Genomic DNA, 22,175 nt, shown 5'->3' on the forward strand with positions numbered 1-22,175 from the left:
CACTCGGGATACAAAGCACCAGCTGAGCTGTGATTTCCCTGGACACTCCTTCAAGTACCCCCTTCACAACCTTCAGCACATCCGTAATCACTGTGCTCGGTTTGCTTTATATGCTTCTTTCAAATAACGTACTTTTTTATTTAAATAAACTTATTTTATAAGGAAATATTAGTTCTTTACCATAACTGGGGAGAGGTAGTTTGTAAAGTTCACTATCACTGGTTTGATGTGCTAGTTTTATTTTTCTCAAGGACATTCAAAAAACAGTTTTCCTTCCAGGATGACAGAAGATAGAAGCTAGGGCCAGCAAATGATTTGTGCTTGTCCTGCAAAGGCATTTTCTCATTGACATTAGTTGCCACTGTTTAAAGGTATAGAGATTTCATACACACACACACACACACACACACACGCAAACAAGGGCTAGTTTCTGGATTCTCTTCTCTTTTTTTTTGGATTCTCTTTAAGAACGGAAAAAATCGGGCTACCACCGGGCCCACATGCCCAGCGGCTTTCAGTTGGAACCGAGAGACAACTGCCCCTTCAATACAGCTTGTGTTCCTAGTTTGTACAGACCCAACCTTTCTGGCTGCCTTATACCTGAGCCACTGCCCCCATGGCACCACCCGCCTGGCTCCACGTCGGCACTGGAGTTTATGACCTCCACGGGCCACCTGAGTTATCTTTGAAACCACCTGTGTAACCTAGATTGAAAAGTCTCTGGGTCCCCAGAGCCTGACCACCAGTTTTATGGAAACTGCTCTGCTCCTTCACCACTCTGAGCAGCTCACGCCTCACTCCATGTTAAGGTTTTTGAAGGTACAGGTAAGGGGGAAAAGTCACGTTGCCTTGTGTCATGGAAAACTTTCCAAGAGCTGGAAGTAGGGGACTCTAAAAGCATACAGACCCCCTCCAGAAAGAACTGGCGTTATTCCCCCACAAGCCCCCTAAAAACCTACTCCAGTGTTCTTGTCTGAAGAATCCCAAGGACAGAGGATCCTGGCGGGCCACAGTCCATCCACAGGGTCCCAAAAAGTCGGACAGTGACTGAAGCGACTTAGCACCATATGGCACGGCAAACCCACCACAATAATTGCTCCCTCTCCAGCAATTTTGTGCCTATTGTCAGGCTGTCCAGACCCCTCAGTGAAAGCTAGAACCCCTTCCTGGACAAGGAGCCCCTCTAGAACAGAAACTAAGAGATAGATCGTATGTCTGATTCCTCTCGCTCTTCGTGGTACCTTGGGGGATGTCAGAGCCAAAGTAAAGTTTGCTGAGAGAAAAAAATCAGGCTAATGGTTTATGAGATAGCAGGACTCTAAATACCAACATGAACATTCACACGGTGATTCTGTGCATTTGAGTCATCATGGAATCAACAACTGTCAGGACCAGAGGGGATCTTAGAAATAGTCTGGTTTGACCACCTCATTTTGCTGCAGGGGTCCCCTGTGCCCAGGCAGGCTCTGCACTGACAAGAGCAGGGCATGACCTTGGAGAAATGGGAACTATTCAGGTTTTCAGTCTGCTGGCTTCGTTTTTCTTTGTGGGGTGTAGGGAACCATCATTTCTGTCATCTCACAACTACATCCTTGACTCTACGGGTTTCAATGGAGTTGAGACCACACCTCCTACAATAGAAAACATTCTTTCAGGAATTCAGTTCTGAAAGCTCCATTGGATGTATTCTGGACCAGACTGGATAAAAGAAAGCCCTGCCAAGAAGATCCTCTGCCTGGTACTTAAGGCATCTCTCTGGTTCTTTCTGTCCCAGGGTGAGATTCAGGGCAACCAAGGAGAAGGCAACCCCCTAACTGCACAACATCTTAGCATCCTGGATGTCACTCTTGGAAATCACAGACCCATATCAGTACCACCAAATCCTGGGCTCTCAGAGAGATGAAGAGCCTTGTCAAGGTCACACTCTGAGTTTGTGGCAGGCCTGACAAATCTGAAGGGAGCTGAAATCTCCCAACTGCAAGTCCAGGCTCTGTTCCCCACACTCAGTGTCTCAACCTCTGCCCAAACTGGAGGCAAAGATTTTCCTCCTGGGAAGCTCTGAGGTGGGCCAGTGCTAACCTTGGGGACTGGCTTGCAAGGAAGCGACGTTTGTGAAGACCTAACAGGACATTTCATTGTTGAGTGCTCCACACGCAGAGACAGGTAGTGGAGGGAGTAATGGAAATGACACCGGAGTCAGAAAAATTTGCAGCAGCCGGGTGCTGGCATAGCCTCCTCTCCCTGGGCTTAGGACTTCTGCCTACTTTGGAGAGAAGAGTGATAGAGAGACCCATCCAGGCCTGTGCACATCCCTCCTGACTGATAATGCCTGTGGGGACTTGGTGAAAGGAGAGACCAGATCTTCAGGAAAGGCACGTGCATAGCCACTGGCATTTCCACCCCACCCAGACCCTCAGCTTCCCAAAGGCACTAGCCACTCACCTGTTGATGGAACTGACGCTGGGCACTGTGTCATTGTCACACACCCGTTCCGCCAACAGCCGGTCCCTGATCTCCCAGGCAAACATGGTGGGATTTTGGCGTTTATACTCAGCGATTTTTTCCACCACTTTGGGTGTGGCGACCTTTGGTTTGGATCCTCCAATTACCCCAGGCTTGATGCTCCCTGTCTCATAATACCTACGACCCAAGGAGAAAGGAGTTCAGCCATGAGAAACCAGAAAAATGGACATTGGTAACAAAATAATGGACTACTCTGTCCAGGAAATGCCCAGATCTGTGCTATCTCATATGTAGCCACTGGCCGTGTATGTGGCCTTTGAACGTTTGGAAAGTGATCTGTTTGAATTGACATGTCCTCTAAGCATCAAATACATATCAGGTTTTCAAAAACTAGTACAAAAATAAAGTCAGAATCTCAGTAATGTGTTTTCCATTGGTTATATGTTGAAATGATCATCTTTTTAATATATGGATTGAATAAAGTATACAATGAAAAGTAATTGTACCTGTTACTTTTTCCTTTTCTAATGTACAAGTAGAAAACTTTAAACCTCCTACATGGCTTACATTACATTTCCATTGGATAGTTCTAGTCAGAATGCTCAGCCTTAATTAATTAATTGTCGCATTTATCTACCACTTGATAATTCACAGAAAACTTTCCAATTGGTTTTCCCATTTGATCCCCACAACACCTCTAAAACACATAATTTTTAATTTCTAAAGTACAACATTCAGTTTTGAATGGCTGAATGCGTGAATGATTATACAAACAGGCCTCCATCTACAGACATAAAACAGACCCGTAGAGGTTACCTGGCTTGCCCAGGGTCACCCAAGACCCAGGGCCAAACCAGGACTGTGGCCCAGCCTTCTGAGCTAAAATTTCCCCAGAAAGTTGCCTTGTGTCTTTCTTTCGTTGGCTCTCCCATTCCCTAGCAGACTCACCTGCTTAACTTCTTTTTCCATAAGAGAAAAACAATAACCCTGGCATAAAATTTAAAAGAATGTCAGATTCCAGAATTAACTGGCAATATGAGTTACACATAAGTCAAAACGCAAGCAATCAAAAAAAAAACCAACCAACCACAAGTCACTGCAGCTCTTCCAGGGACCTCCTCTGAGGTAAATCGCTGTTTCTAAGGACATTTCCATGCTATCAGCTCTTCCTCGTTAACGCAAATAGGATGTCAGGGTTTTACAGTAAAACCGAAACCAGGGAGAAGAGAGCCATGAAAGATCATTTCAGGGGAAAAAAATTACTTGATTTCTTTTCTGAATCTAAGCCTTCACTGGATGTCTCTCTCAACATTTACAGAGGAATTTTTGACTTCCTCTTGAAAAGGAGATTATCTTGTATTTGGGAAAAAAATGTTTTTAATAAAAAAGACATTTTAGAGATGACTGAAAAAATTTAAACCTAACGAGTTTACAATAAGCAAAGGTGGGTCTATGATGGGTAGGAAAGATAACACAGGACAATGAGTGGTTCCATTGAAAGAGATGCTGAAATTCTCAGCTTGGGTAAGTCTGGTTAGGGCCAAGTTAGCGAATATCCTAGAAACAGAAGAAACCATTTGGGAACAGTGATATGGATGCACAAATTTTATTTTCCATTGAGAAGACTGTCATGTACAAATTTGTGGACCATAAAGCAAAACTCAGTCTATGCTCCCTCTTTCTATAATTGATAAAAGTCTATTAGTCACAAACAGGTTTTTAGAAATATCCAAGAAAAAACTTTTTTTTGCCAGAAGTCTAAAAAGTATCTAAATCACAGTATACAGCAATATTGGCAGATTCAGCAGATCCTTTCAATTTTACAACAGAAAATTATCTGTTACTACAACACAGCATCTCATTATTCAGGCGCAGTGCCTTAAAGTTTACAGAGTCTTCCTCGAATTATCTTGATTCTCACAGTCCTGAGAGGCCAGCAAGATTTTACGTAATCAAAGGGAAAACCGATGATCAGAAGATTAAATCCTTGCCCAACCCCCTTTTGGAACTTAGAAACAGTCCCAGGCTTTCAAACCTGACTCTGAATCCAGTGCTCTTCTCACTAGAACAAGCTGCTGCTTTAGTTATAAAAATTAATTGACATTAGTACTAATAATAAAGATCCCTTGAAATTACAGACAGCTCTACTGTTTACCAGCCATTTTCGTGTGCATGTCTCTTATTCACTCCATCTATAGTCACAGAGGGTCTGTTAGGACACGCACTGTCTTGGGATGGGGGTTCTGACACATAGAACACCCCGTGCTCAAAATATGTTAGCCCAATGGGACTGCAAAATCCATGCAGAAACTCTGAGAGGGTGGCAGGATGTAGCCCTCACCACCCCCAGTACTCGCCCCACTTGCATGGCTGGGGGTGGCAGTGCCCAGGACTCTCTCTCCATCCCATTTGAGCACTGCCAACCGTACAAGTCTATGATCCTGACACAGGAGGTCTTCCTTTTGTCTGACGCATAGTCCAGGCACTTAGAAGCCAGCCCTGACACTCCAGAAAACCCCAACTGGCAACTGTGTAAAGTGAGGATCTGACTACCCTTTCATCTCAATAACCACCCTTTCACCTCAGCAAAACAGCCACGCAGGACTTATACACGACAAGACGAACAATAGCCACTAACCCACAGTGTGGTTTGGTGCAAGGAGCATTAGTTTGAGAGTCAAGAGGTATAGATGCCAGTCAGTGGCTCTGATACTAATTCACAGTGTGACCCCGATCAACTCACTTAGCCTCTCTGGACCTCAGTTATCCCATTTGTATAATAAGGGGAGGATGTTTGCCTGGCTTGCCTTGCAGTGCCATCATGAAGACAGAAATGCAGAGTGGTTAAGAAAAAGCTTTGCAAAACAGAAAGAGCATGTGTTGTGGATTAAAATCCTCTGAGTGTTTATTACTATGTAACATACCACCCAATTCCAAATGGCATGAACCTCCCAGCCAGGCTTCAGTGAAAGAAGACAACAGCCCAGCTTTCTGGATGGATGTAAATGGGTCTCACATGCCACTGGGCTCTCCCTCTGAGCCCCTCCAGAGCCTTGAGCTCTGTGGACTGAATGCCACACTCCTGGCAGACCGCCACCTTCCTGAGATGACTCGGACTGCCCAAGGGACCCTGCCTGCCTCGCCACGCAGCCTCTGAAAACCACGGCCACCACACACCACACGCTCTCCACAATCTGTCACCCCGTGTGTGCCCATCAAATTCTTCAGTGACCGAAAAATTTAAAAAAAAAAAAAAATCAGTGGATGGAACAAGCCCAGTTCAGAAATTCCCAGTCACACTGTTTTAGGGCTGAACTTGTTTCTTAAAAGGCAGTTCTAATTAGAGTGACATTTTGTCCACTGTGGTTCTTAGTTATGAAAATAATGAGCTATGAAATTCCAATTTATTGTTGACAACTTAAACGGCCAGGCACCGGAGCGGCGCATAACTTCCGAGTGCCACTCTACCTAGTGACAAATCTATTCCGGGCCGCGGGAGGCTGCTGGCTGGGCCTGGGAGGGTCCCTGTGTCCTTTAGTCCCCCAAGGAAGATGTGGAGGGCTCCTGGGCACCAGAACATGAGGACCCGGCATCTGGATGTTCCCTCTGAGAAGGGCTCAGCATCTTGCTCTGAGAAGATTCCAAATAGCAAGCAAAATGTCGGCTCAGCAAAGACATCTCAGCAAAAACAAAGAAAGGGCCTCCTTTTTCTCTCTCTCCACCTCCATACAATGAGAAGGCTTCCCAGGAAGACATCGAAGATCCCTCGGCCCTCCAAGTCTGATGCTGAAATGCTCTGAGATATCGTTCTCCTTTCTCTTTCTATCTTCTTTATTTCTCTATTTCTCTCTTTTTGAATCAATCCATTTCTTTTCTATTTCTTTTCTTTCTCTTTTCTCTATCTCCCTCTCCTCTAGTTGTTTTTTTTTTCCTTTCCTTTTTTGTTCTCATCCTGTTGCCTAAAATCACTTTCTAACAAGAATACCATGCGCACAGCCTCCATGGCTGGGATGAACTGGTATGGTTGGCCGCATGAGGAATAAACAGGGGGATATGGTCTCTAAAGGTGCTGCCAGACCCCCTGGCCCTGAAACTTCTCTTGGCCTCCAGCAAGTCTTCTCAAGTTTAAAAACTGTTATTCCCTCCATCCGAGAGAATGTCTTAAATTCCAGCAGGTGGGAAAGAGTAAGCAGAAAGTCACAATAGCACTGACATACTTCAAAATATTTATTTTCCACTCAGCCATCTGTTCTCAAACTATAACACAAGCTACAGGCCAAAGCCTGTTTTCTGACCTGCAAGAGAAATCCTGAGAGAGTACTGACAGCTAAACCCAAGAATGTTCCTGACTGCCAGGGCAGACCTATAACAACTTCACTTGCCTGGAAACATACTTGCCGCTTTGGTTTTGGGGTGCAGCGAGATGCAGACGGTCTCAGAATTCTTAAGGCCTCTTCCCAGCCTGAGTGCTGATTGGCTGGAAGCATCTGAGTCACTCATTTTGCCCTCTACAATTTGTCTCCTCATCTCAAAACAAGCTTTCTTGGACCATCTCACCCAAGAAAATAAACAGGTGTGTTAAGAGGCTACAGAGCCCTTTGGGAGAATTGGCATTGTTGGTATTCTTCTTGCAGCAAATTGCAGGGTCAAGTGGCAACTTTCAACTGTCTAATTTGAGAGTTGGTGTTTGTTTGTTTGTTTGTTTGTTTCCTCTCTAAATTTCATATATATTTAGGATGCCTGCCACTATGAAGGAAACAAAACATATAGAAGGAAAACACTGCAGCCCAAAATAATAAGCTAGATGATAACCCAGAACTGAAAATGACAGCTGACTTTTAAAAATGGAATGTGCTTTTTGAAAACATTAAAATGAAACATTGAAGTCTGGTTATGTGATTTTATAACTTGTGGATTTTCCACCCAGCCCTGCTCAGGCACCAAATATAGATAGGGGAATTCCCAAGAACCTCTTATTCCTGGGTTCTTAGGAATAATTCACCAGGCTTTCAGAAAACATGTTACCCCTTCTAACTGAGACAATCCATTCTGCAACAAAAGTTTCCTGGGGTTACTTTGAATTGAATGGCCTCAAAAGGGCTCTGCAAAGTCCAAAGTACTGTGCATGTGGAAGAAGTGCCACCATGATTCTCACTATGACACTACCACATTGGACAGCTGCTGGGTCATGTTTTAGGTTATTATTTGAAAAATCAAGGGAAGCCTGAAGCTCCTGCCTTTACCTGCCAAGAATTTTGCTGACACAACCATGGCTGACTCGAAGCTGCCTGGAGATGTCACAGGGCCTGACGCCTTGATGAGCAAGTTCCACTATCCTTTGGCGGACTACATCCGGGAGTGGCCGTCCATTCACAAAAACCCCCCCAAGCTGATTCACTCCTCCATGTCCTGAAACAGATCAGAAATAAAAGGCAAGGGAAAGGGTGGTTAGAACCAGTCGTGAAGGAAAAGAAGTGCCGCTTTGAGGACCCACAGTCCCTCTGATCAGAAATGGCAGCGGGCTGGCTATCTTGAGCCTGGGGTCTGATCACACAGGCTACATGAACACCTCAGATTGCTTTTTGAAATTAACCTTAGCCTTTGTCCTTCTTCAGCCAGTCAACTGGGCTATGATGGTAAGCATCCTCATACTGTGTTTCGTTTAGTTGCTAGCATTTTCTTTGTAATTTTTTTAAACAATGGAATATATGAAGACCTCAATCTGTACTTGGGACAGAACTTATTATTATACACGATGCAGAGGTCTAAGATAGATCCTAGGGAGAAAATACATTTAAAAATACATAAAATGTAAAGAGTTTTTTTTTTAATAAAACTCTTTCCCTTTTAACAGATATCTCTAAAAGTGAAAAGGATTGCTTTAATAAACCTAGATCTCGGGGACAGGGGAATGTTTTTTAAATCAGCAATCTGATTCAAGAGCTAAGGATTGAAAAAAAAATTTTTTTTTAATAGTATCTGCAGATTGCCCAGACAAACCCAAACCACTGCCTTGATAAAAATCCTTTCTTTAAGAAGGTGAGGCTCATACCTCAATCAAGATGGCAAAAAAATAAAGTGAGGCTGACATGCAGACTTGACCACTGTACCCTCTCAGAGCACACAAAAGAAATAGGTCAAAGGATTATATTTCACTCCACTGTATCAGAATTTGTTATAAAGGAGTTTCCCTGGAATTTTTGGAGTGTTTTGCAATTGACAAGCAGCTTTATGTTGGTTCAGGGAAAATAAAGAAGCCGGAGGAGGCTTCTGAGTCCCAGATTGTACAAGGGTTCTGGGATGGACTTTAAGTAAAAAGAGTCTGGGAAAGTATCTCCTCCACCCAATAAGCTCCATTCTTGTAAAAACATCAAGGTTCATCTGGATGGAAACAGAGATCCAAGTAAATGAAGAGCCAAACCAGTAAACACAGAGTGATCCAGTGTAGCAACATCATCGACCTTGTAGCTGTTAATCAGCCACTAACTGACATCATTGAGGACTGTCAAAAGACAGAAGCCAAGTCCAAGAATTTCCAATGCTGCTGACAGCTCAGAGACCAAGAAGAGGAAATCTCCTAACCTGGGACTTTGCAGGGACTGGGTTGTACCAGGGAAGCCAGGGCATCTCAGAGGTCACACACACACACACACACACACACACACACACACACAAATATACTCCAACACATAAAATAGCCACCTCATCTCAGCTATTCCCCACTGAACTACTATCCAGGTTCATGAACAATATCTGAAATAGAGGACAAAACTACCCATAACATAACCTATTTCCTAAAAACTGCCAAAGCAATTCACTGAATTTTCCCATGAGAGTCCAAATTGAACATTTCCCCAAATTTTCAAACTCAGGCTGATTTCATGGGGGGGGGGAATTTTTTTATAGATAACAGTACTTAATTCGAGTTCTAAGCTGAATTTCTCTCTGATTTTCAAAATGAGCTTTAATCAGTTTAGATTGTTCTAAAACACTCCAGACATCAGAAAAAGGAAAACCATCCTGAACAGAATTTTACAGTTAGGAACACAACTGCATAGTTCACCTAAAACAGAAAGACTACAGCCACCCTTGGTCAAGGGTCTTAAGAAAGCTTTGTTCTGGGGTTGGGAGCACCTAATAAAAAAGGGTTGTATGGATCTTTCAATAACAGGCTGGATTTAAGAAGCAAGTAAATTAAAAACTGAGAGGACAAAAAGAAAGCTAAAAGCACCTAGCACACTTTTGAGACAATCTATTAGTCCAGGCACCGGGGGCATCTGCAATGGCTTGTTCCCTATACTACTGGCAATTTAAATTTTCTGCCCAAAACATGGTAGCAATCTTTGGAGGATTTAAATTTCAAAAACAGTCCTGCAGGACATTTGTGATCTTTGGAGACCATTTGTATTATGGGGAAAAACCCAAGGATGAGACACTCTAGGTGACAGCAAGTCCCCACACTCTCTAGTTTTAACCACAAAGGTCAGGCTACAAATGCTCTTGTAGATTCTGATCCTTGTATCCACAGCTGACACCAGACCCAGGATAACCTGGAGACCCCCTGCATCCCTCAACTTCCTGGAAAGGCTCCCAAAAACTCTAGGCCCTCTCTGCCTCTGAGAGAACACGTCAAGGGGGGTGGGTTGGTAAATTAAAAGTGTCATCTGAGTAGGCAATGTCTCTCATTTACTCCAAGATTGGAAAGAAGCAAAATCAGAAACCCGAGAGAAGGGAGGCAAGAGGATGGAGAAAGAAACCAGAAAAAGTGGTGTGAGGGCAAGTGTACAAAGATCAGAGACTCGATGAGATGAGACAGGAAGGAGAGTGCCTGGAAGGGAAGCTCAGGTTAGGAGAAGGAGAAAAAGGGATGGATTGGCTGGAATGGGGCAAAGAGGGGGTGGGGGGAAGGTGAATGTAGTGTATACAGTGGGAGGCAAGATGAAAGAAGAGAAAAATGGAGGAAGCCCAACAAGGGGGTATTTGGAAGAAAAAGGGACATCTGTGGAGGGCGGACCTTTGTTTTCTGGGACCCCAGCTCCCACCCTGCACTTCCTCAGAGAAGCCAAGTCCCAGTCTCTACTTCCAACACACTGGAGTACAGTGAGGGTTCATCACATGGGAGGTGCTGGGGGGAGACACAGACTCAGCTACACTTTTCAGGACCAAGTAGAATTTTCAGAGAGACACTGACACAGAGACAGATGCAATAAATCAAGGCAAAGACCAAGAAACTGACACGCAGATACAAGAGGATCACAGCCCCGCCCCCACAGGGCACATAGAGCAGGGTTTGGAGGAGGGGAGGGCAGGGGGGAAGGGATGAATACCAGATGCCCTTGGGACTTTTGTGGCTCTGGTCTGGAAGGGGCTGGCCTCCACAGATGCTCCTCAGGCCTTGATAAGAACATGCTACCCACCAGGGTCCCCCCTGTCCACACCCACAATGACCATGTCTGGGCATAGGGTCTTGGGGAAAGGGTCTGTGCTGACTCAATGGTAGATTGAACTCCAGGATCCACAGGGTCATTGAAATTCCTCCTATTAATATCAGAGAAGATAATTAAGGGGACATACAAAAATGCAAACAGGAACACAGGAAAGGGCAGGAATGAAATCTTACTGGACTCTCGAACTGATACGTGCTGGCACACATGGACAGTAGGGCCATGGATACAGACATAGTTAAATTAGACAGACAGTGCCTTGCAATTATGTGTAGCCATCCAGGTGGCCACTGCCTACTCTCTGGAATCTGAGTCCCTCTCTTCCCCTTTCGTGAATCCTCAAAAGACTGCCTCCAGCACTGTCCCTGGGAATTTCCTGTCAGTCCTTTTGTCTCTCTGACCTCAGTATCGTTCTCTGTAAAATGGATGTAGCTGAAAGTTTAGAAGACAGTTGGTTAGGAGACTGGCTATAAAAGTGCTTTGTAACTGGTAACCATAGCTGGGGGTGGGGACAAAAAAACTCAGAAGCCCACACCCTGGCAGTGCCTGCCCCTCCCCCTATACCAGCTATCCACGGAAGCCAGCCAGCTTCAGTGGGCGAGAGGGGAAAGGAGTTGGGGTGGTAAGAAACTGACCAGAGTGAGGAAGAAAGACAAGTAGGTCTGAGCCCCTACTTACCAGGCAACCTCTCAGGATCTACTACGCACCCCTCCACTCAAACTAAAAAAAAAATTGGGGCTCGAAAGTGGAGCCTATGTTATGGAAACAAATAGCTTTGGAAATCAGGATCAAGGGCACTTTCAGAGAAGACAGCTCTGGAAGCTAAGCGGGCTGGGGCCCAGCCCCCACAGTGCTGCAGGGAAAATTGAAAATGGGAGGAGGGAGCACTTCCGAAGGAATGGGCAGATGAGAGCCCGGAGGAGGAGGGATAGAGAGGGGCATTAGTGGTTGGCTAACCCACACCTAGAAGAAGCTACCTTCTTTACCCCCATGCACGGCCTTGAGACCACCAGGTCTTGATGCTATCTGTCCGAGCGCCTGGGCACAACCTCTGGGCAGCCAGGCTCTGTGCAGAAGGGAAGAGTAGATTCCCACAGGCAACGACAGAAGCGCAAGAGCAGCCCTCCCCATTTTGTCCTCAAATCGCTCCTTGACCGAGCTAAAGGCTTGGTCACATCTCAGAGTATTGACAGAAACTCCTTTGCTTTCCTGGCTCAGTCTGCGAGATCAGAGCTTCCCCAGAGCCCGGCTAAGTCTGTACAGGAGACGGCTGCTGGGGGCGCTGGGGTCACCACGGACTGGAAACCGTTTTGGCATAGGCCCCAAGCGGTGAGGAGTTATTTAGGCTGGGATCCTAGCTAGCGGCTTCTCTTCGAAAATCTCCCCACGGCTTTGGTGAATGACCTCGGACTCGCGAAATTGGACACAAAGAGAAACTGATTTGCCCGTAGCCAGTCCCCACAGCCTAGATCAGCATTTCCCTGCCTATCAGGCCATTCGGCCTCCGGGGCAGGAACGGACATCTTCACCGGGAAGCTCGCCTTCTCTCCAGCCGGGTCTCGGCTGCCTTTGTTAAATAGGGGACCTAAGGCTAGGTAAGCAGGATCCGGCGCTGTCTGAAGGCTCCCGGCGCGGAAGCAACTCCCTGACCTGCGGCCCGTGGGGGCCGGAGCTGGGCACCCGGCTGAATGCTGCCGAAGCCTGGCGTCTTGCTCCCAGCTCCACAGCAGCTCTGAAGGAAAATACGATTCGTTCCACTTGGAATTTCCTCGAAATTTCCGAATCTAATCCGGCGTTAACTCACCGTGAGAGGAGCGCTCATCTCACAGGAGGCTGTGCTAGTGGGTGAACTGCAGATCCCGACGGGTCAGGCAGCGGCTGGCCTCGCCTGCGCCCAAAATGACCCTTCCCCGTCTCCTACACACGCGGTGTCTTTCAGAAGACGAGGGCGCCTGAATGGTGACTAATTGGCTTCTTCTTCTATTTTGTTTTGTTTTGTTTTTTTTTGTTTTTAAGGGGAGAAGCCATCATGAGGCAAGCGTCCTGCACAGAAGGACTTGATAGTGTCTTTAAGGGTCTCTGCATGAACTGGCGGCTTCTAAGCAGAAGCTCAGCTCAGGGTCCGCTACTTCGTTGATTTTTCAAATCCCACTCCTCACCTCCAGAATGCCTTTGGAGCTCTGGACCTGGTGTTCTCGCTTAGCTCGCAACCTCTTCCTCCAGACATACAAGCCCAGAGGCACTGCTGGGGCCCCACTTTCTCTCCAAGCCCCAGTCTTGCTCAGCCCTATGGGTGAAAAAGGCGCCATCGGGTGTAGGGTGCGGGGCGCTGAGACTCAGAGTGACCTCTCCCTACAACTTCATGCCCTCCAACTGGCCCGGCCCAAAGCTCTCTCCAGGTCCGAGTCCCGATTCTCCCGGCACACTGCGATGTTGCTGCCTGAGCCCCGGAAAAGATGCAACTGGCTGCGTACACTACCGGTTGCTGGAGGCGGGATTCCCGGTGCCAGGTGCTCCTGGCCGGGTCGACCACGCGCTTTGCTCCACATCCCCTGCCTGGGAGCCTCGCACTTTACAAACTTGACAGCGCGGCCACAGAAGTCCTGGGTCCTCCCATCCTTAGTACCTGCCCCGCGGTCTGGAACCACCAACCCTATCCCGGCGGGAGAGTGAGAGAAGCGAGCTCGCCGCCTACTTACTATGCATGGATGCAAACGGGTCGTGCTTACAGTGTATTTCCATCGGGGCGCTCCAGACTGCAGGCCGGCCCACGCTGCCGCCTCCCGGCGCCAAGGGGCTGCCCAGCGAGGCTACGGAGCCGCGCCGCCAGGCCGGGAACTGTGCGAGCTGGGTTCAGAAAACACTGCTGGAGCTTCGGAGCCTCTCTCAGAACCGCTCTGCCGGAGATGGCCGAGATCTGCGCCTAGAGGCGGGAAACGGCGCTAGTGCAGTCCGGCCCGGAGCTGTTCACCCAACTCCCGGTGGCTTCCCTCCCGGGCTGGCTCAGGCGGCGGCTCCGCACCCGGCCCGGGGTAGCTACGACTAAAGCACCCGCAGCTTCGGGGGCATAGTTCAGGGGCCCGCCTCCGGGACCGCCTGGAGCCCCCCCGCCCTGCCGCCGGTAGGAGCGGCTCTAAGGAGGCCTGTGGGACACACAGCCCTTGACTTCACTCGGGGCGCAGCGAGGCCCGCGGGCGGCCAGGCTGGTTCCGCGGCTTCGCTGCCTCTGGAGTCTCTTCTCGATCCCTCTGTCTCCACCGGATCCTTTCTCTCTCTGCTGCGTTGAGTCTCTGGGCTCGGACGTGCCGCTTCAGCTTCTCTCCTCTCGGCTCTCCGACGTCTCGGACGAAGTTGCAAAGAACTTCCTCTCTGGCGGCGCTGGGGTCCGGGCGGGTTCTGAGACGCTTACGCCACTGACGCTGGGGCCAAGACTCCGGAGTCCCCGGGAGCCTGCAGCCCTCACACCCTGGGACCCAACGCTTTCAAAGTTCCCGCGGGCCCGGCTGCTCCCTCATCGCCGGGACCACGAATGGGGACAACAGCAACAGTCTCGTCCTCGTCGGAGTATTTGTCTCGCACCCACCAACTCTTCGAGCTTCCGCCGCTTTCTCTCGGGGGTGGGGTGGGGGGGTGGTCTGGTTCGAACGTCTTTCAGTTGCCTCTTCCGGGACGGCCGCCGCGCCTACCCCAGGCGTAGAGCGAGGGACAGAGAAGAGACCGAGAGGTTCCCTAGACCAAAGCCGCCGGGACTGCCGGTGCTGAGACGCAGCCTCTGTCGGCTTTGACTGCCAGCGCTGCTGCCACCACCTCCGCCTTCGGCGCTAGCCCTCCGCCTGCTCGGCGCGCAGAGTGCGCCACCGCGCCGCCCCGGAGCCGCTTTCAGGACCCGCTGCGTGTGGACAGCGCCGCCCGGGGCTCAGCCTCCCTCCGGGCGGGGGCGGGGCGGGGGCTAATCTGCCAATCACGCTTCATCAAACCAATCAGAGCAGTGGCAGCCGGCTCTGACCCGAGACACCACCCCATTGGCTGAGCAACCGGCGGGCTCCGCCTGATTAGCCGATACCTGGGCAATGGGAGAGAATGGAGGGCGGGGCCCAGGCGGCGGCGCCACGTTCATTGACAAACGCGCGGGGCGAAGGCCTAGCGGAGTGCAAATTGGGGGAAGGGGACGGGGATCCACACAGCGCCAGGAGAGTCCCGCAGCAGATCCGGCGGGAGCCTGACCTCCCAGCCGCAGCACTGGGACCCTAAAATGCCCTGAGGGATTGAGGGCAGCCTAGGCGAGGATGGCGGGTGGGGAGCGTGGTTGGGGAAACAGTCTCCAGAAAACACGCGCGCGTGCACAAACACACACACACAACGGATGTTGGAGGAAAACAAGGAGCTCAGTAGAGATCTAACTTTCAATCTAAGCACCATCAGACTTGCAATGGAAACGTAGCTTGTGCCCCTCTGCTCCGCTCTGACCTCAGTTTCCTCGTCTGTAAAATAAGAGAGTTGTCCTGCTGCTGCTGCTGCTAAGTCGCTTCAGTCGTGTCCGACTCTGTGCGACCCCATAGACGGCAGCCCACCAGGCTCCCCCGTCCCTGGGATTCTCCAGGCAAGAACACTGGAGTGGGTTGCCATTTCCCTCTCCTACCTAGTTTTTAATGAAGGCTCTCCTTCCAGTGGAAACATTTCATAATTTTATCAAGCGCCGCTGACGCTGCTGCCTCATCGTCCACCCTCCTCCCCTGCTCTAACCGAAGAACTCTCAATTCTGAGCTAACCATACAGAGAGACATGAGGTTGGGGGAACATCTCACAATCCTTTAAAGTTAGTAACCAGGATGCTCTTTTGCGGGGGGTGGGGGGGGTGTCCATCTGGGGCTTTGGACAACGTAGTCCAAGCACTGAGCCCCGAGTCTCTCTTTCCAGCCTCAGACAGGAGTTGCCAGATGCTTTGGGGGCTAATGATGCGCCCAGCTGAAGACTTCTGTCTGCACGGGCAAATCTGCCTCCGCAGCAAGACCTGAATAAACCCTATCCCGTCCAGTGCTAATGAGAGTCTCTGAAGCGGGTGGGTGGGCGAATAGGCGTATTCAGTCTGCAAGGGCCATGCAGAGGCGCGCTAAACGTGTTATTACACTGTAGCTTTCAGTTGTCGAGAAAACCCGACTTTTCCTCTCCTGGGGAAGTGCTTGTCGTTTTTAAGACAAAAATGGGTGGATTTCTAGCAGACCTTTTTTGGTCCAGAAAGGCAAGGTTTTTGACCAGCAAGAATCAGTTTCCCAGGAGTGTGAGGCCCTGGGACCACAGGCAAAGGAACTGGACTTTGAAATGGAAGCATGTGATAGCCATTCTTCACCCAGGAGGCAACAGTTCTGTGTGTGCCTACGTTTGCTGGCACCCAGGACAGGAAGAGTAACTGAAGACTCCCCTTGCCCAGCAGCTCGTGGGAGTTGATCCAAGACCCACTATTTCAAATTCACAAGCAATGATCTTCTAATATTGCACATAAATCCACCGAAACAAGGGCTCTGAGATGTCTGCTCTGGATCTGGACTTGTAAGGAAGACAGAGCACCAGTTGACCCTGGGAGGACTCCCAGGACATTCTTTATTTCAGTTACCCTTCTCTCTGCTGTTGCTGCTAAGTCGCTTCAGTCGTGTCTGACTCTGTGCGACCCCATAGACGGCAGCCCACCAGGCTCCCCCACCCCTGGGATTCTCCAGGCAAGAACACTGGAGTGGGTTGCCATTTCCTTCTCCAATGCAGGAAAGTGAAAAGTGAAAGTGAAGTCACTCAGTCGTGTCTGACTCTTCACAACCCCATGAACTGCAGCCTACCAGGCTCCTCTGTTCATGGGATTTTCTAGGCAAGAGTACTGGAGTGGGGTGCCATCACCCTTCTCTCTACCTCTGTCCAATTTCTCACACTCAGAACCAGATCAGCCCTCAGAACCATCTTCTGTTCCTGTCCCAGATCCAGCTGCTCCTGAAGGGTAGATAAGTTTCCAGTAGTGACACTGTCCCCAACCCCTCCAGGGCACAGCTGCAGAAAACAGACCCAGGAAATCCTCTGGGAGCCCAGGAGGCTGCTGTAGGCACTGGGGTGGGGCAACATTATCTCTTCTTTGTCCGGAACCCAGCCTGTCCTGATCTTCCACCACACCCTCCTCGCCTAGGAGCTGGAAGATCAAAACTACACAGAGAAACCAGGATTGAGTTAGGGTTCCCGAGTTCACTCCACCCGGTGGCGCTTGATGGATCAAAAGTGGACTAAGAATTCGACACGGCAGTTCTGCCCGCCGCACCTCCCCCCCCCCCCCACCACCAGAGAGGCGGGAGTATGGGAAAGCCCTGAGGGAAGCAGTCAGAGACACCTCCACTTCCAGCTCTGCTCTATTTCAGGCCTAGAAACTCAGATTCTAAAGTCTTACAGCTCAAAGGGCCGTGAGGCTATGTCTTCCCCATTTTATAGATATGAAACCTGAGGCCAAGACAAGAGGCTACTTGTCCAAGGTCACATAGCATGTCCAGGATAGAGGAAAGGCTGTGAACCAGAAACCTCTTTCTCAGAAGGGTTTCTCCAGAGCCACTCTTGGCATGTGGAGAGTTGTTTTTTGGGGGGGCAGGGGGTGGTGGAGGAGGAGGGAACCCAGATAGGATATGTCAATACAAACCGGTTTTCCTTCTGATACCAGGCAGCTTGGACTGAATCTCCCCCCAAAGCACTGCCAGGGTTGAATAGAACCACATATTAATATATTACTCAAACAGGAATGGGTCAGATTTCCATTTTGCACAGAAGGCTTTTGGGCTTCTGGACGGTGTTGGGCAACCTAACCTGGGCTGCAAAAGCAGTCCACTTTCCACCTTGTGGTGCACAGCGGGGAGGGCGTATACCTCCGGATAGGAGATTATTCACAGCCGCCTGAGTGGGCCAGCATCCCTGATCTTCTAACACCAAGAGGCACCATCAGATATCCTGGCCCCCTAACCCAGCCTTATAGTCCACCAAATGGTGGCCCAGAAAAGTTACTTGACTATCCTGGGATAACACAGCAATTCCAGCACCGCTCCTTAGTCCTGCCTCCAAAAGCTTTCCCAGCTCACAAGTCTGGGTCTAGGAGAGACAAGTTATCAGGGAGCTGGTCTCTAAGCTGCTGTGCTGAATGCGGTAGGGCGTTGCTGTATGCAGCGGCCTTGTAGTTTCATTCCCCAGGCACGACTTAGGGCCAGGCCCTATACTAAGCGAAGGAGGCAGGAGATGGGGAAAGGAAAACTTCCAGAAAGAAATTTAATTTGTGTAAATCGAATTGCCTTTGAAAGTTTTGCTATTGAAAGAAAGCCCATTCAGAAAAATGTTTGAGAAACCACCTTCAGAGGAACATCCACCTCAGTCTCCATACACAAACCTGACTGTACCCGGAACACTCTTCCTCCCCACCTCTCTTCTGCTTTCTCCTGGGCCACCCAGTTGTGCCTGTGGGTTGGGGCTGCTATAGCACTCACTGGGCCTAAGATCGACTCCTGCAGCCCAAGTCCAGCCCATCTCCCTGTTCCTATTTTGGGTAAAGCGAGGCCTACAGGGCTCATATTGGTTGCTCAATTCCAGAAAGCCAGAGATGCCTGAGCAATGCTATCCTAACTTGGTGGGTCCCTTCTAATCCTCATTTTAAAAGCATCAAAGAGAGAAAGCAACTGACCCTAAGTTACACAGCAAGTTGGTTCAGAGCCATTTCCTGCATGATTCCTTTCTCCTGGATCAGAGGTCTACTCTGCCTGGCCCAAGTCTGTTTGTAAGAATGGTTGAAGTGGGAGAAAAAGGGGAGAATTAAATCATATTTTTCAAAAACTGTGTAAAGTGCCTTTGTCAGGTTTTATCATTACCACCATACCTCAAAGGCCAAGAATTCTGGGACTACCTTTATTTATCCCAAAGGTGCTTCCTGCTCAGCTTCCTCATGTGTCTGAAAAGAACCCCTGAGATGAGATCTTTCAAGGTTCTGAAAGATGAAGATCCATGGGTAGAGGGTATTATCCCACCAGGCTCATTCCAGAGCTAGGGGAATTGATGCCAAGGTCCACGAATGCAGTGTTCAGCCTACCCTGCTCTCCCTGGTCTTGGGATTCTTTAACCCCCGCCTCAGCTAACTTGCCTAATTGTCATTTTTCTCCATGGGCGGGGGGTGGGGGGCGCATGGGGCTCTATTGCCTTTTCAAGCAAGAATAAGAGGTTTAAGGGCGGAAGAATTATCTTCTAGTCCTACTCCTTCCATACTTCCTTCTGTGTGATCTCAAATAAGTCCCTGCCCCTTTCTGGACCTCAGTTTTCCCTTTTTTGGTACCACAAGGAAGAGGCTAGACAAGAATATGCCTAAGTGGCTCCTTGTTCAGGTAGGATCTCACCAGATCTTGGACTTAAGCTAGAAGACCAGATATGCCTTCCCCATCGTTCAGATGGGGAAAGTGAGGTTGAGTGAAGGCATGGAATACAGTTCTGAAGGACGTAAAGGGCCATCAAGCGACCCATAAAAAGCCTTGAAGTTGGGAGGAAGAGACACCCAAGCAAAAATCTCCAAACTAGACCTGGACGCCCCCAGCCTGGGCAGTTTCTCAGCTATCTTTTATTCCCCACCCGTGCTGCGGGCCAGAGCAGACAGGTGCAAGTGTAGTGTTACCTGAGATATCATCCTTTCCCAGGCAGGGCCCTCATCCAACCGAAAGGTGAAGAGGGGCGTGGCTCCCCAGATTTTTAAACTGGCCAGGCCTGCGGTCCCCAGCCCCACCCAGGCCTGTCTTGAAGAGGAAGGAAATGCTTTATTGATTAAACGATTATTCAGGCGATTGAACTAATCAAAGAGCCCATCGACCGCCATGAATTACAGTCTTTGTAGACAGCTTGTCTAGAGAGGCAGCCAGGCCAGCCACACAGACCCTCTCGAGCATCCTCTCAGGCTTTTGACCCACTCCCAACACATGCACACCCCCCAGTCCCCAGTGCAGATGCTTCTGGAGTCTCACCTCCTAAGGGAGTAGTGGGGAGAGTTGGGGTGGAGCAAAGGGGGTTTCCAGGCTCCCTTTCCTGTGCCGTCACCCTGGGGAACCTTCTTCATTTCCCTGCCTCTTAGATTTCTGCCCTCACTTCTCTTCAGTCATGATTTTGGAAACACATATGAGCCTAGGGAATTGTTCTGGGTTTCCAGATACAAGTTCACCCCCCACCTCCCGCCTTTTTGACCCGTACTTAGGGAAGGTGGAGGTAGGGACTCGCAGAAGCACAGGGATATGGGGAATGGAGTTCTGTCAGGGCCAGAAGTGTGTTTGGATGGGGGTTTAGCACTTTTGGCCTAATGAGTGAAAGAGGCACCCGTACCTGGCTTTTACCTCAGGGCAGACAGGAGCTTCCTGCAGCCTGCCACCTCCTCTCCGACATAAACACCCACTGCTACCCACTGCCTGGAACTGTGGGAGGCACACCAGGCTCTGTGCTAGAAAGGCCTGCCTGTGCATATACAGGTTCAGAGCTGGGTGTCCCAGTTAGACACACAGGTCATACCTACTTTCACTCTTTTCCTGGCACCCACAAGATAAAACCTGAGCATGTGTGTGTGCATGCGGACATGCACACACACACCCCAGTGTCAGAGGCTCATCTAGGTAAGAGTTAAGCAGGCTGGGGATCCCTAGAAAAGTCACAACTAGCTTATAGGTAGGCTGCCTCCTCTCATCTGCCAGGGTTGTGCCTGCAACAGAAGACCCTTTTGTATAAATGGTAGGCTCAATAGTACCTAAAGAGTGAAGCAGTGTACCCACACATTGAAGGGCTGCACACCTCTACTCCTGTTCTCGCAACAGAACGGAACCTGAGCCTGACTGATGGCAGGCTTAGTACAACAGACCCCCACAGGTCCCAGATCTATCTTTGTGTCTAGAGGCAGGCACTTTTGTATACATTGGTATATGCCCAGTGAACAGCGGCTGACATCCAAAAATGGAGGCGTTAGTGTAACCATCTTATTCTCACTTCCAGAATCACTTGAATTGTGACAGGTGAACACAGACCCTCAAAGGAGTAGATGTACAGACACTCAGCAAAATTTTACACAAATATAGCCACACATAGACATACATTTTGGATACTCAAAAGAACAGTACCCAGGAACAGCAACTCATAAACAAATACTAACAGATTCATGAATATAAATACACACACACACATGCACATAGATTCTTCAACACACACACTTCCTCTACATACACATATATGTACATATGTACATATATATATATATATATATAAAGGGACACACAAATTGTTATTGTCACTCAGGCACATTCTGAGCCCCTATGTAAACACACAGACCCAAATTTTCAGACCCCCTGATATCCATCCACATGAAACTTCAGAAAGAGAGAAAAACACACGCAAACTCACAAGCACTTGAACTGAATCAGAAGTGTGTGAACAGATTGTTGAAGAGAAACGTGCCGCAGACAGACGCGCAGTCAAAATCCTTGCGAAAATGAGGCGCACCCCCTCCCCCAGGGCCGAAGTGTTTGAGGACCAGCGCCCCGCTGGGTCTCTTGAGTTAGCAAGCCTAGAGCGCGTATCGCGGTCCTACCTGTCCTGCCGGTCCGAGGAGTCGGGTAATTTTTCTCTAAATCCATTTTGATTTTTCAGAACTTGATGTAATGGACAGGGAAAAAAAGTTTCCACTTTTTTGTGCTTTTTTTTTTTTTTTTTTTTTTTTGGTGTCAGGGGCCGCTCACAGGTCGGAATAATTCAAGCCTTCCGCTCCCCCGCCGAGCTGGGGTAGCTGATCACTGAGCTGAAACTAAACGTTTTAGGTGGAAAAAAAGCGTCCGAAGGCACCGTGAAATGATTAAGGAACTAAAGAGCTTCTCGCCATGTGAGATCATGTCCTGTTCTCGCCAACATCACAAGATGTCCCCAGACACGCCGCGCCCCCAGCGTGCCGCCCCGCACTGCAGGCCCCGAACTGGGAAAGGGTGTCCGTGTTCTTCGGCCCTGCCTGCTCAGCGGGCCAGACGGGGCGGGCCGGGTCGGGCCGGAGCAATGCAGGAGGCCGGGAGAGCAGCAGTACCGCCGCCGTGCCGCCCTGGACTTTTATAGGGGGTTGGTGGGGGAGGGAAGGAAGGCTTCAACAGAGCCGGGCGCTAGCCTGCACTCTAACGGCAAGAGGCCGACCATAGGCGAGTCGGGAGCCCTGGCCTCGCGGCCGCAACTTCTACAAATCTCTGAGTCTGGGTGTCGCGGCCC

General features: G+C 49.3%; 1 protein-coding gene across 2 annotated transcripts in view; it reads right to left on the reverse strand.

Annotated features, from left to right (window-relative positions):
• Positions 1-21,924, reverse strand: part of PAX5 (paired box 5) — a 187,521-nt gene extending 165,597 nt beyond the window's left edge. Inside the window, exons 1-3 of one of the 2 annotated variants that reach the window (XM_061425677.1) lie at positions 21,517-21,924; positions 7,707-7,872; positions 2,443-2,640 (exon numbers count right to left, since the gene is read on the reverse strand). In XM_061425677.1, the coding sequence (XP_061281661.1) occupies positions 2,443-2,640; positions 7,707-7,872; positions 21,517-21,562 (410 nt within the window). In that variant the 5' untranslated portion in view covers positions 21,563-21,924. Of the gene's footprint in view, positions 1-2,442; positions 2,641-7,706; positions 7,873-13,606; positions 15,387-21,516 lie in introns of those variants that run through there. The other variant, XM_061425678.1, reaches the window with a different exon arrangement.
• Positions 21,925-22,175: the final 251 nt, after the last annotated feature.

This window comes from Bos javanicus, chromosome 8 (assembly GCF_032452875.1).
Source record: "Bos javanicus breed banteng chromosome 8, ARS-OSU_banteng_1.0, whole genome shotgun sequence".
NCBI lineage: Eukaryota > Metazoa > Chordata > Mammalia > Artiodactyla > Bovidae > Bos > Bos javanicus.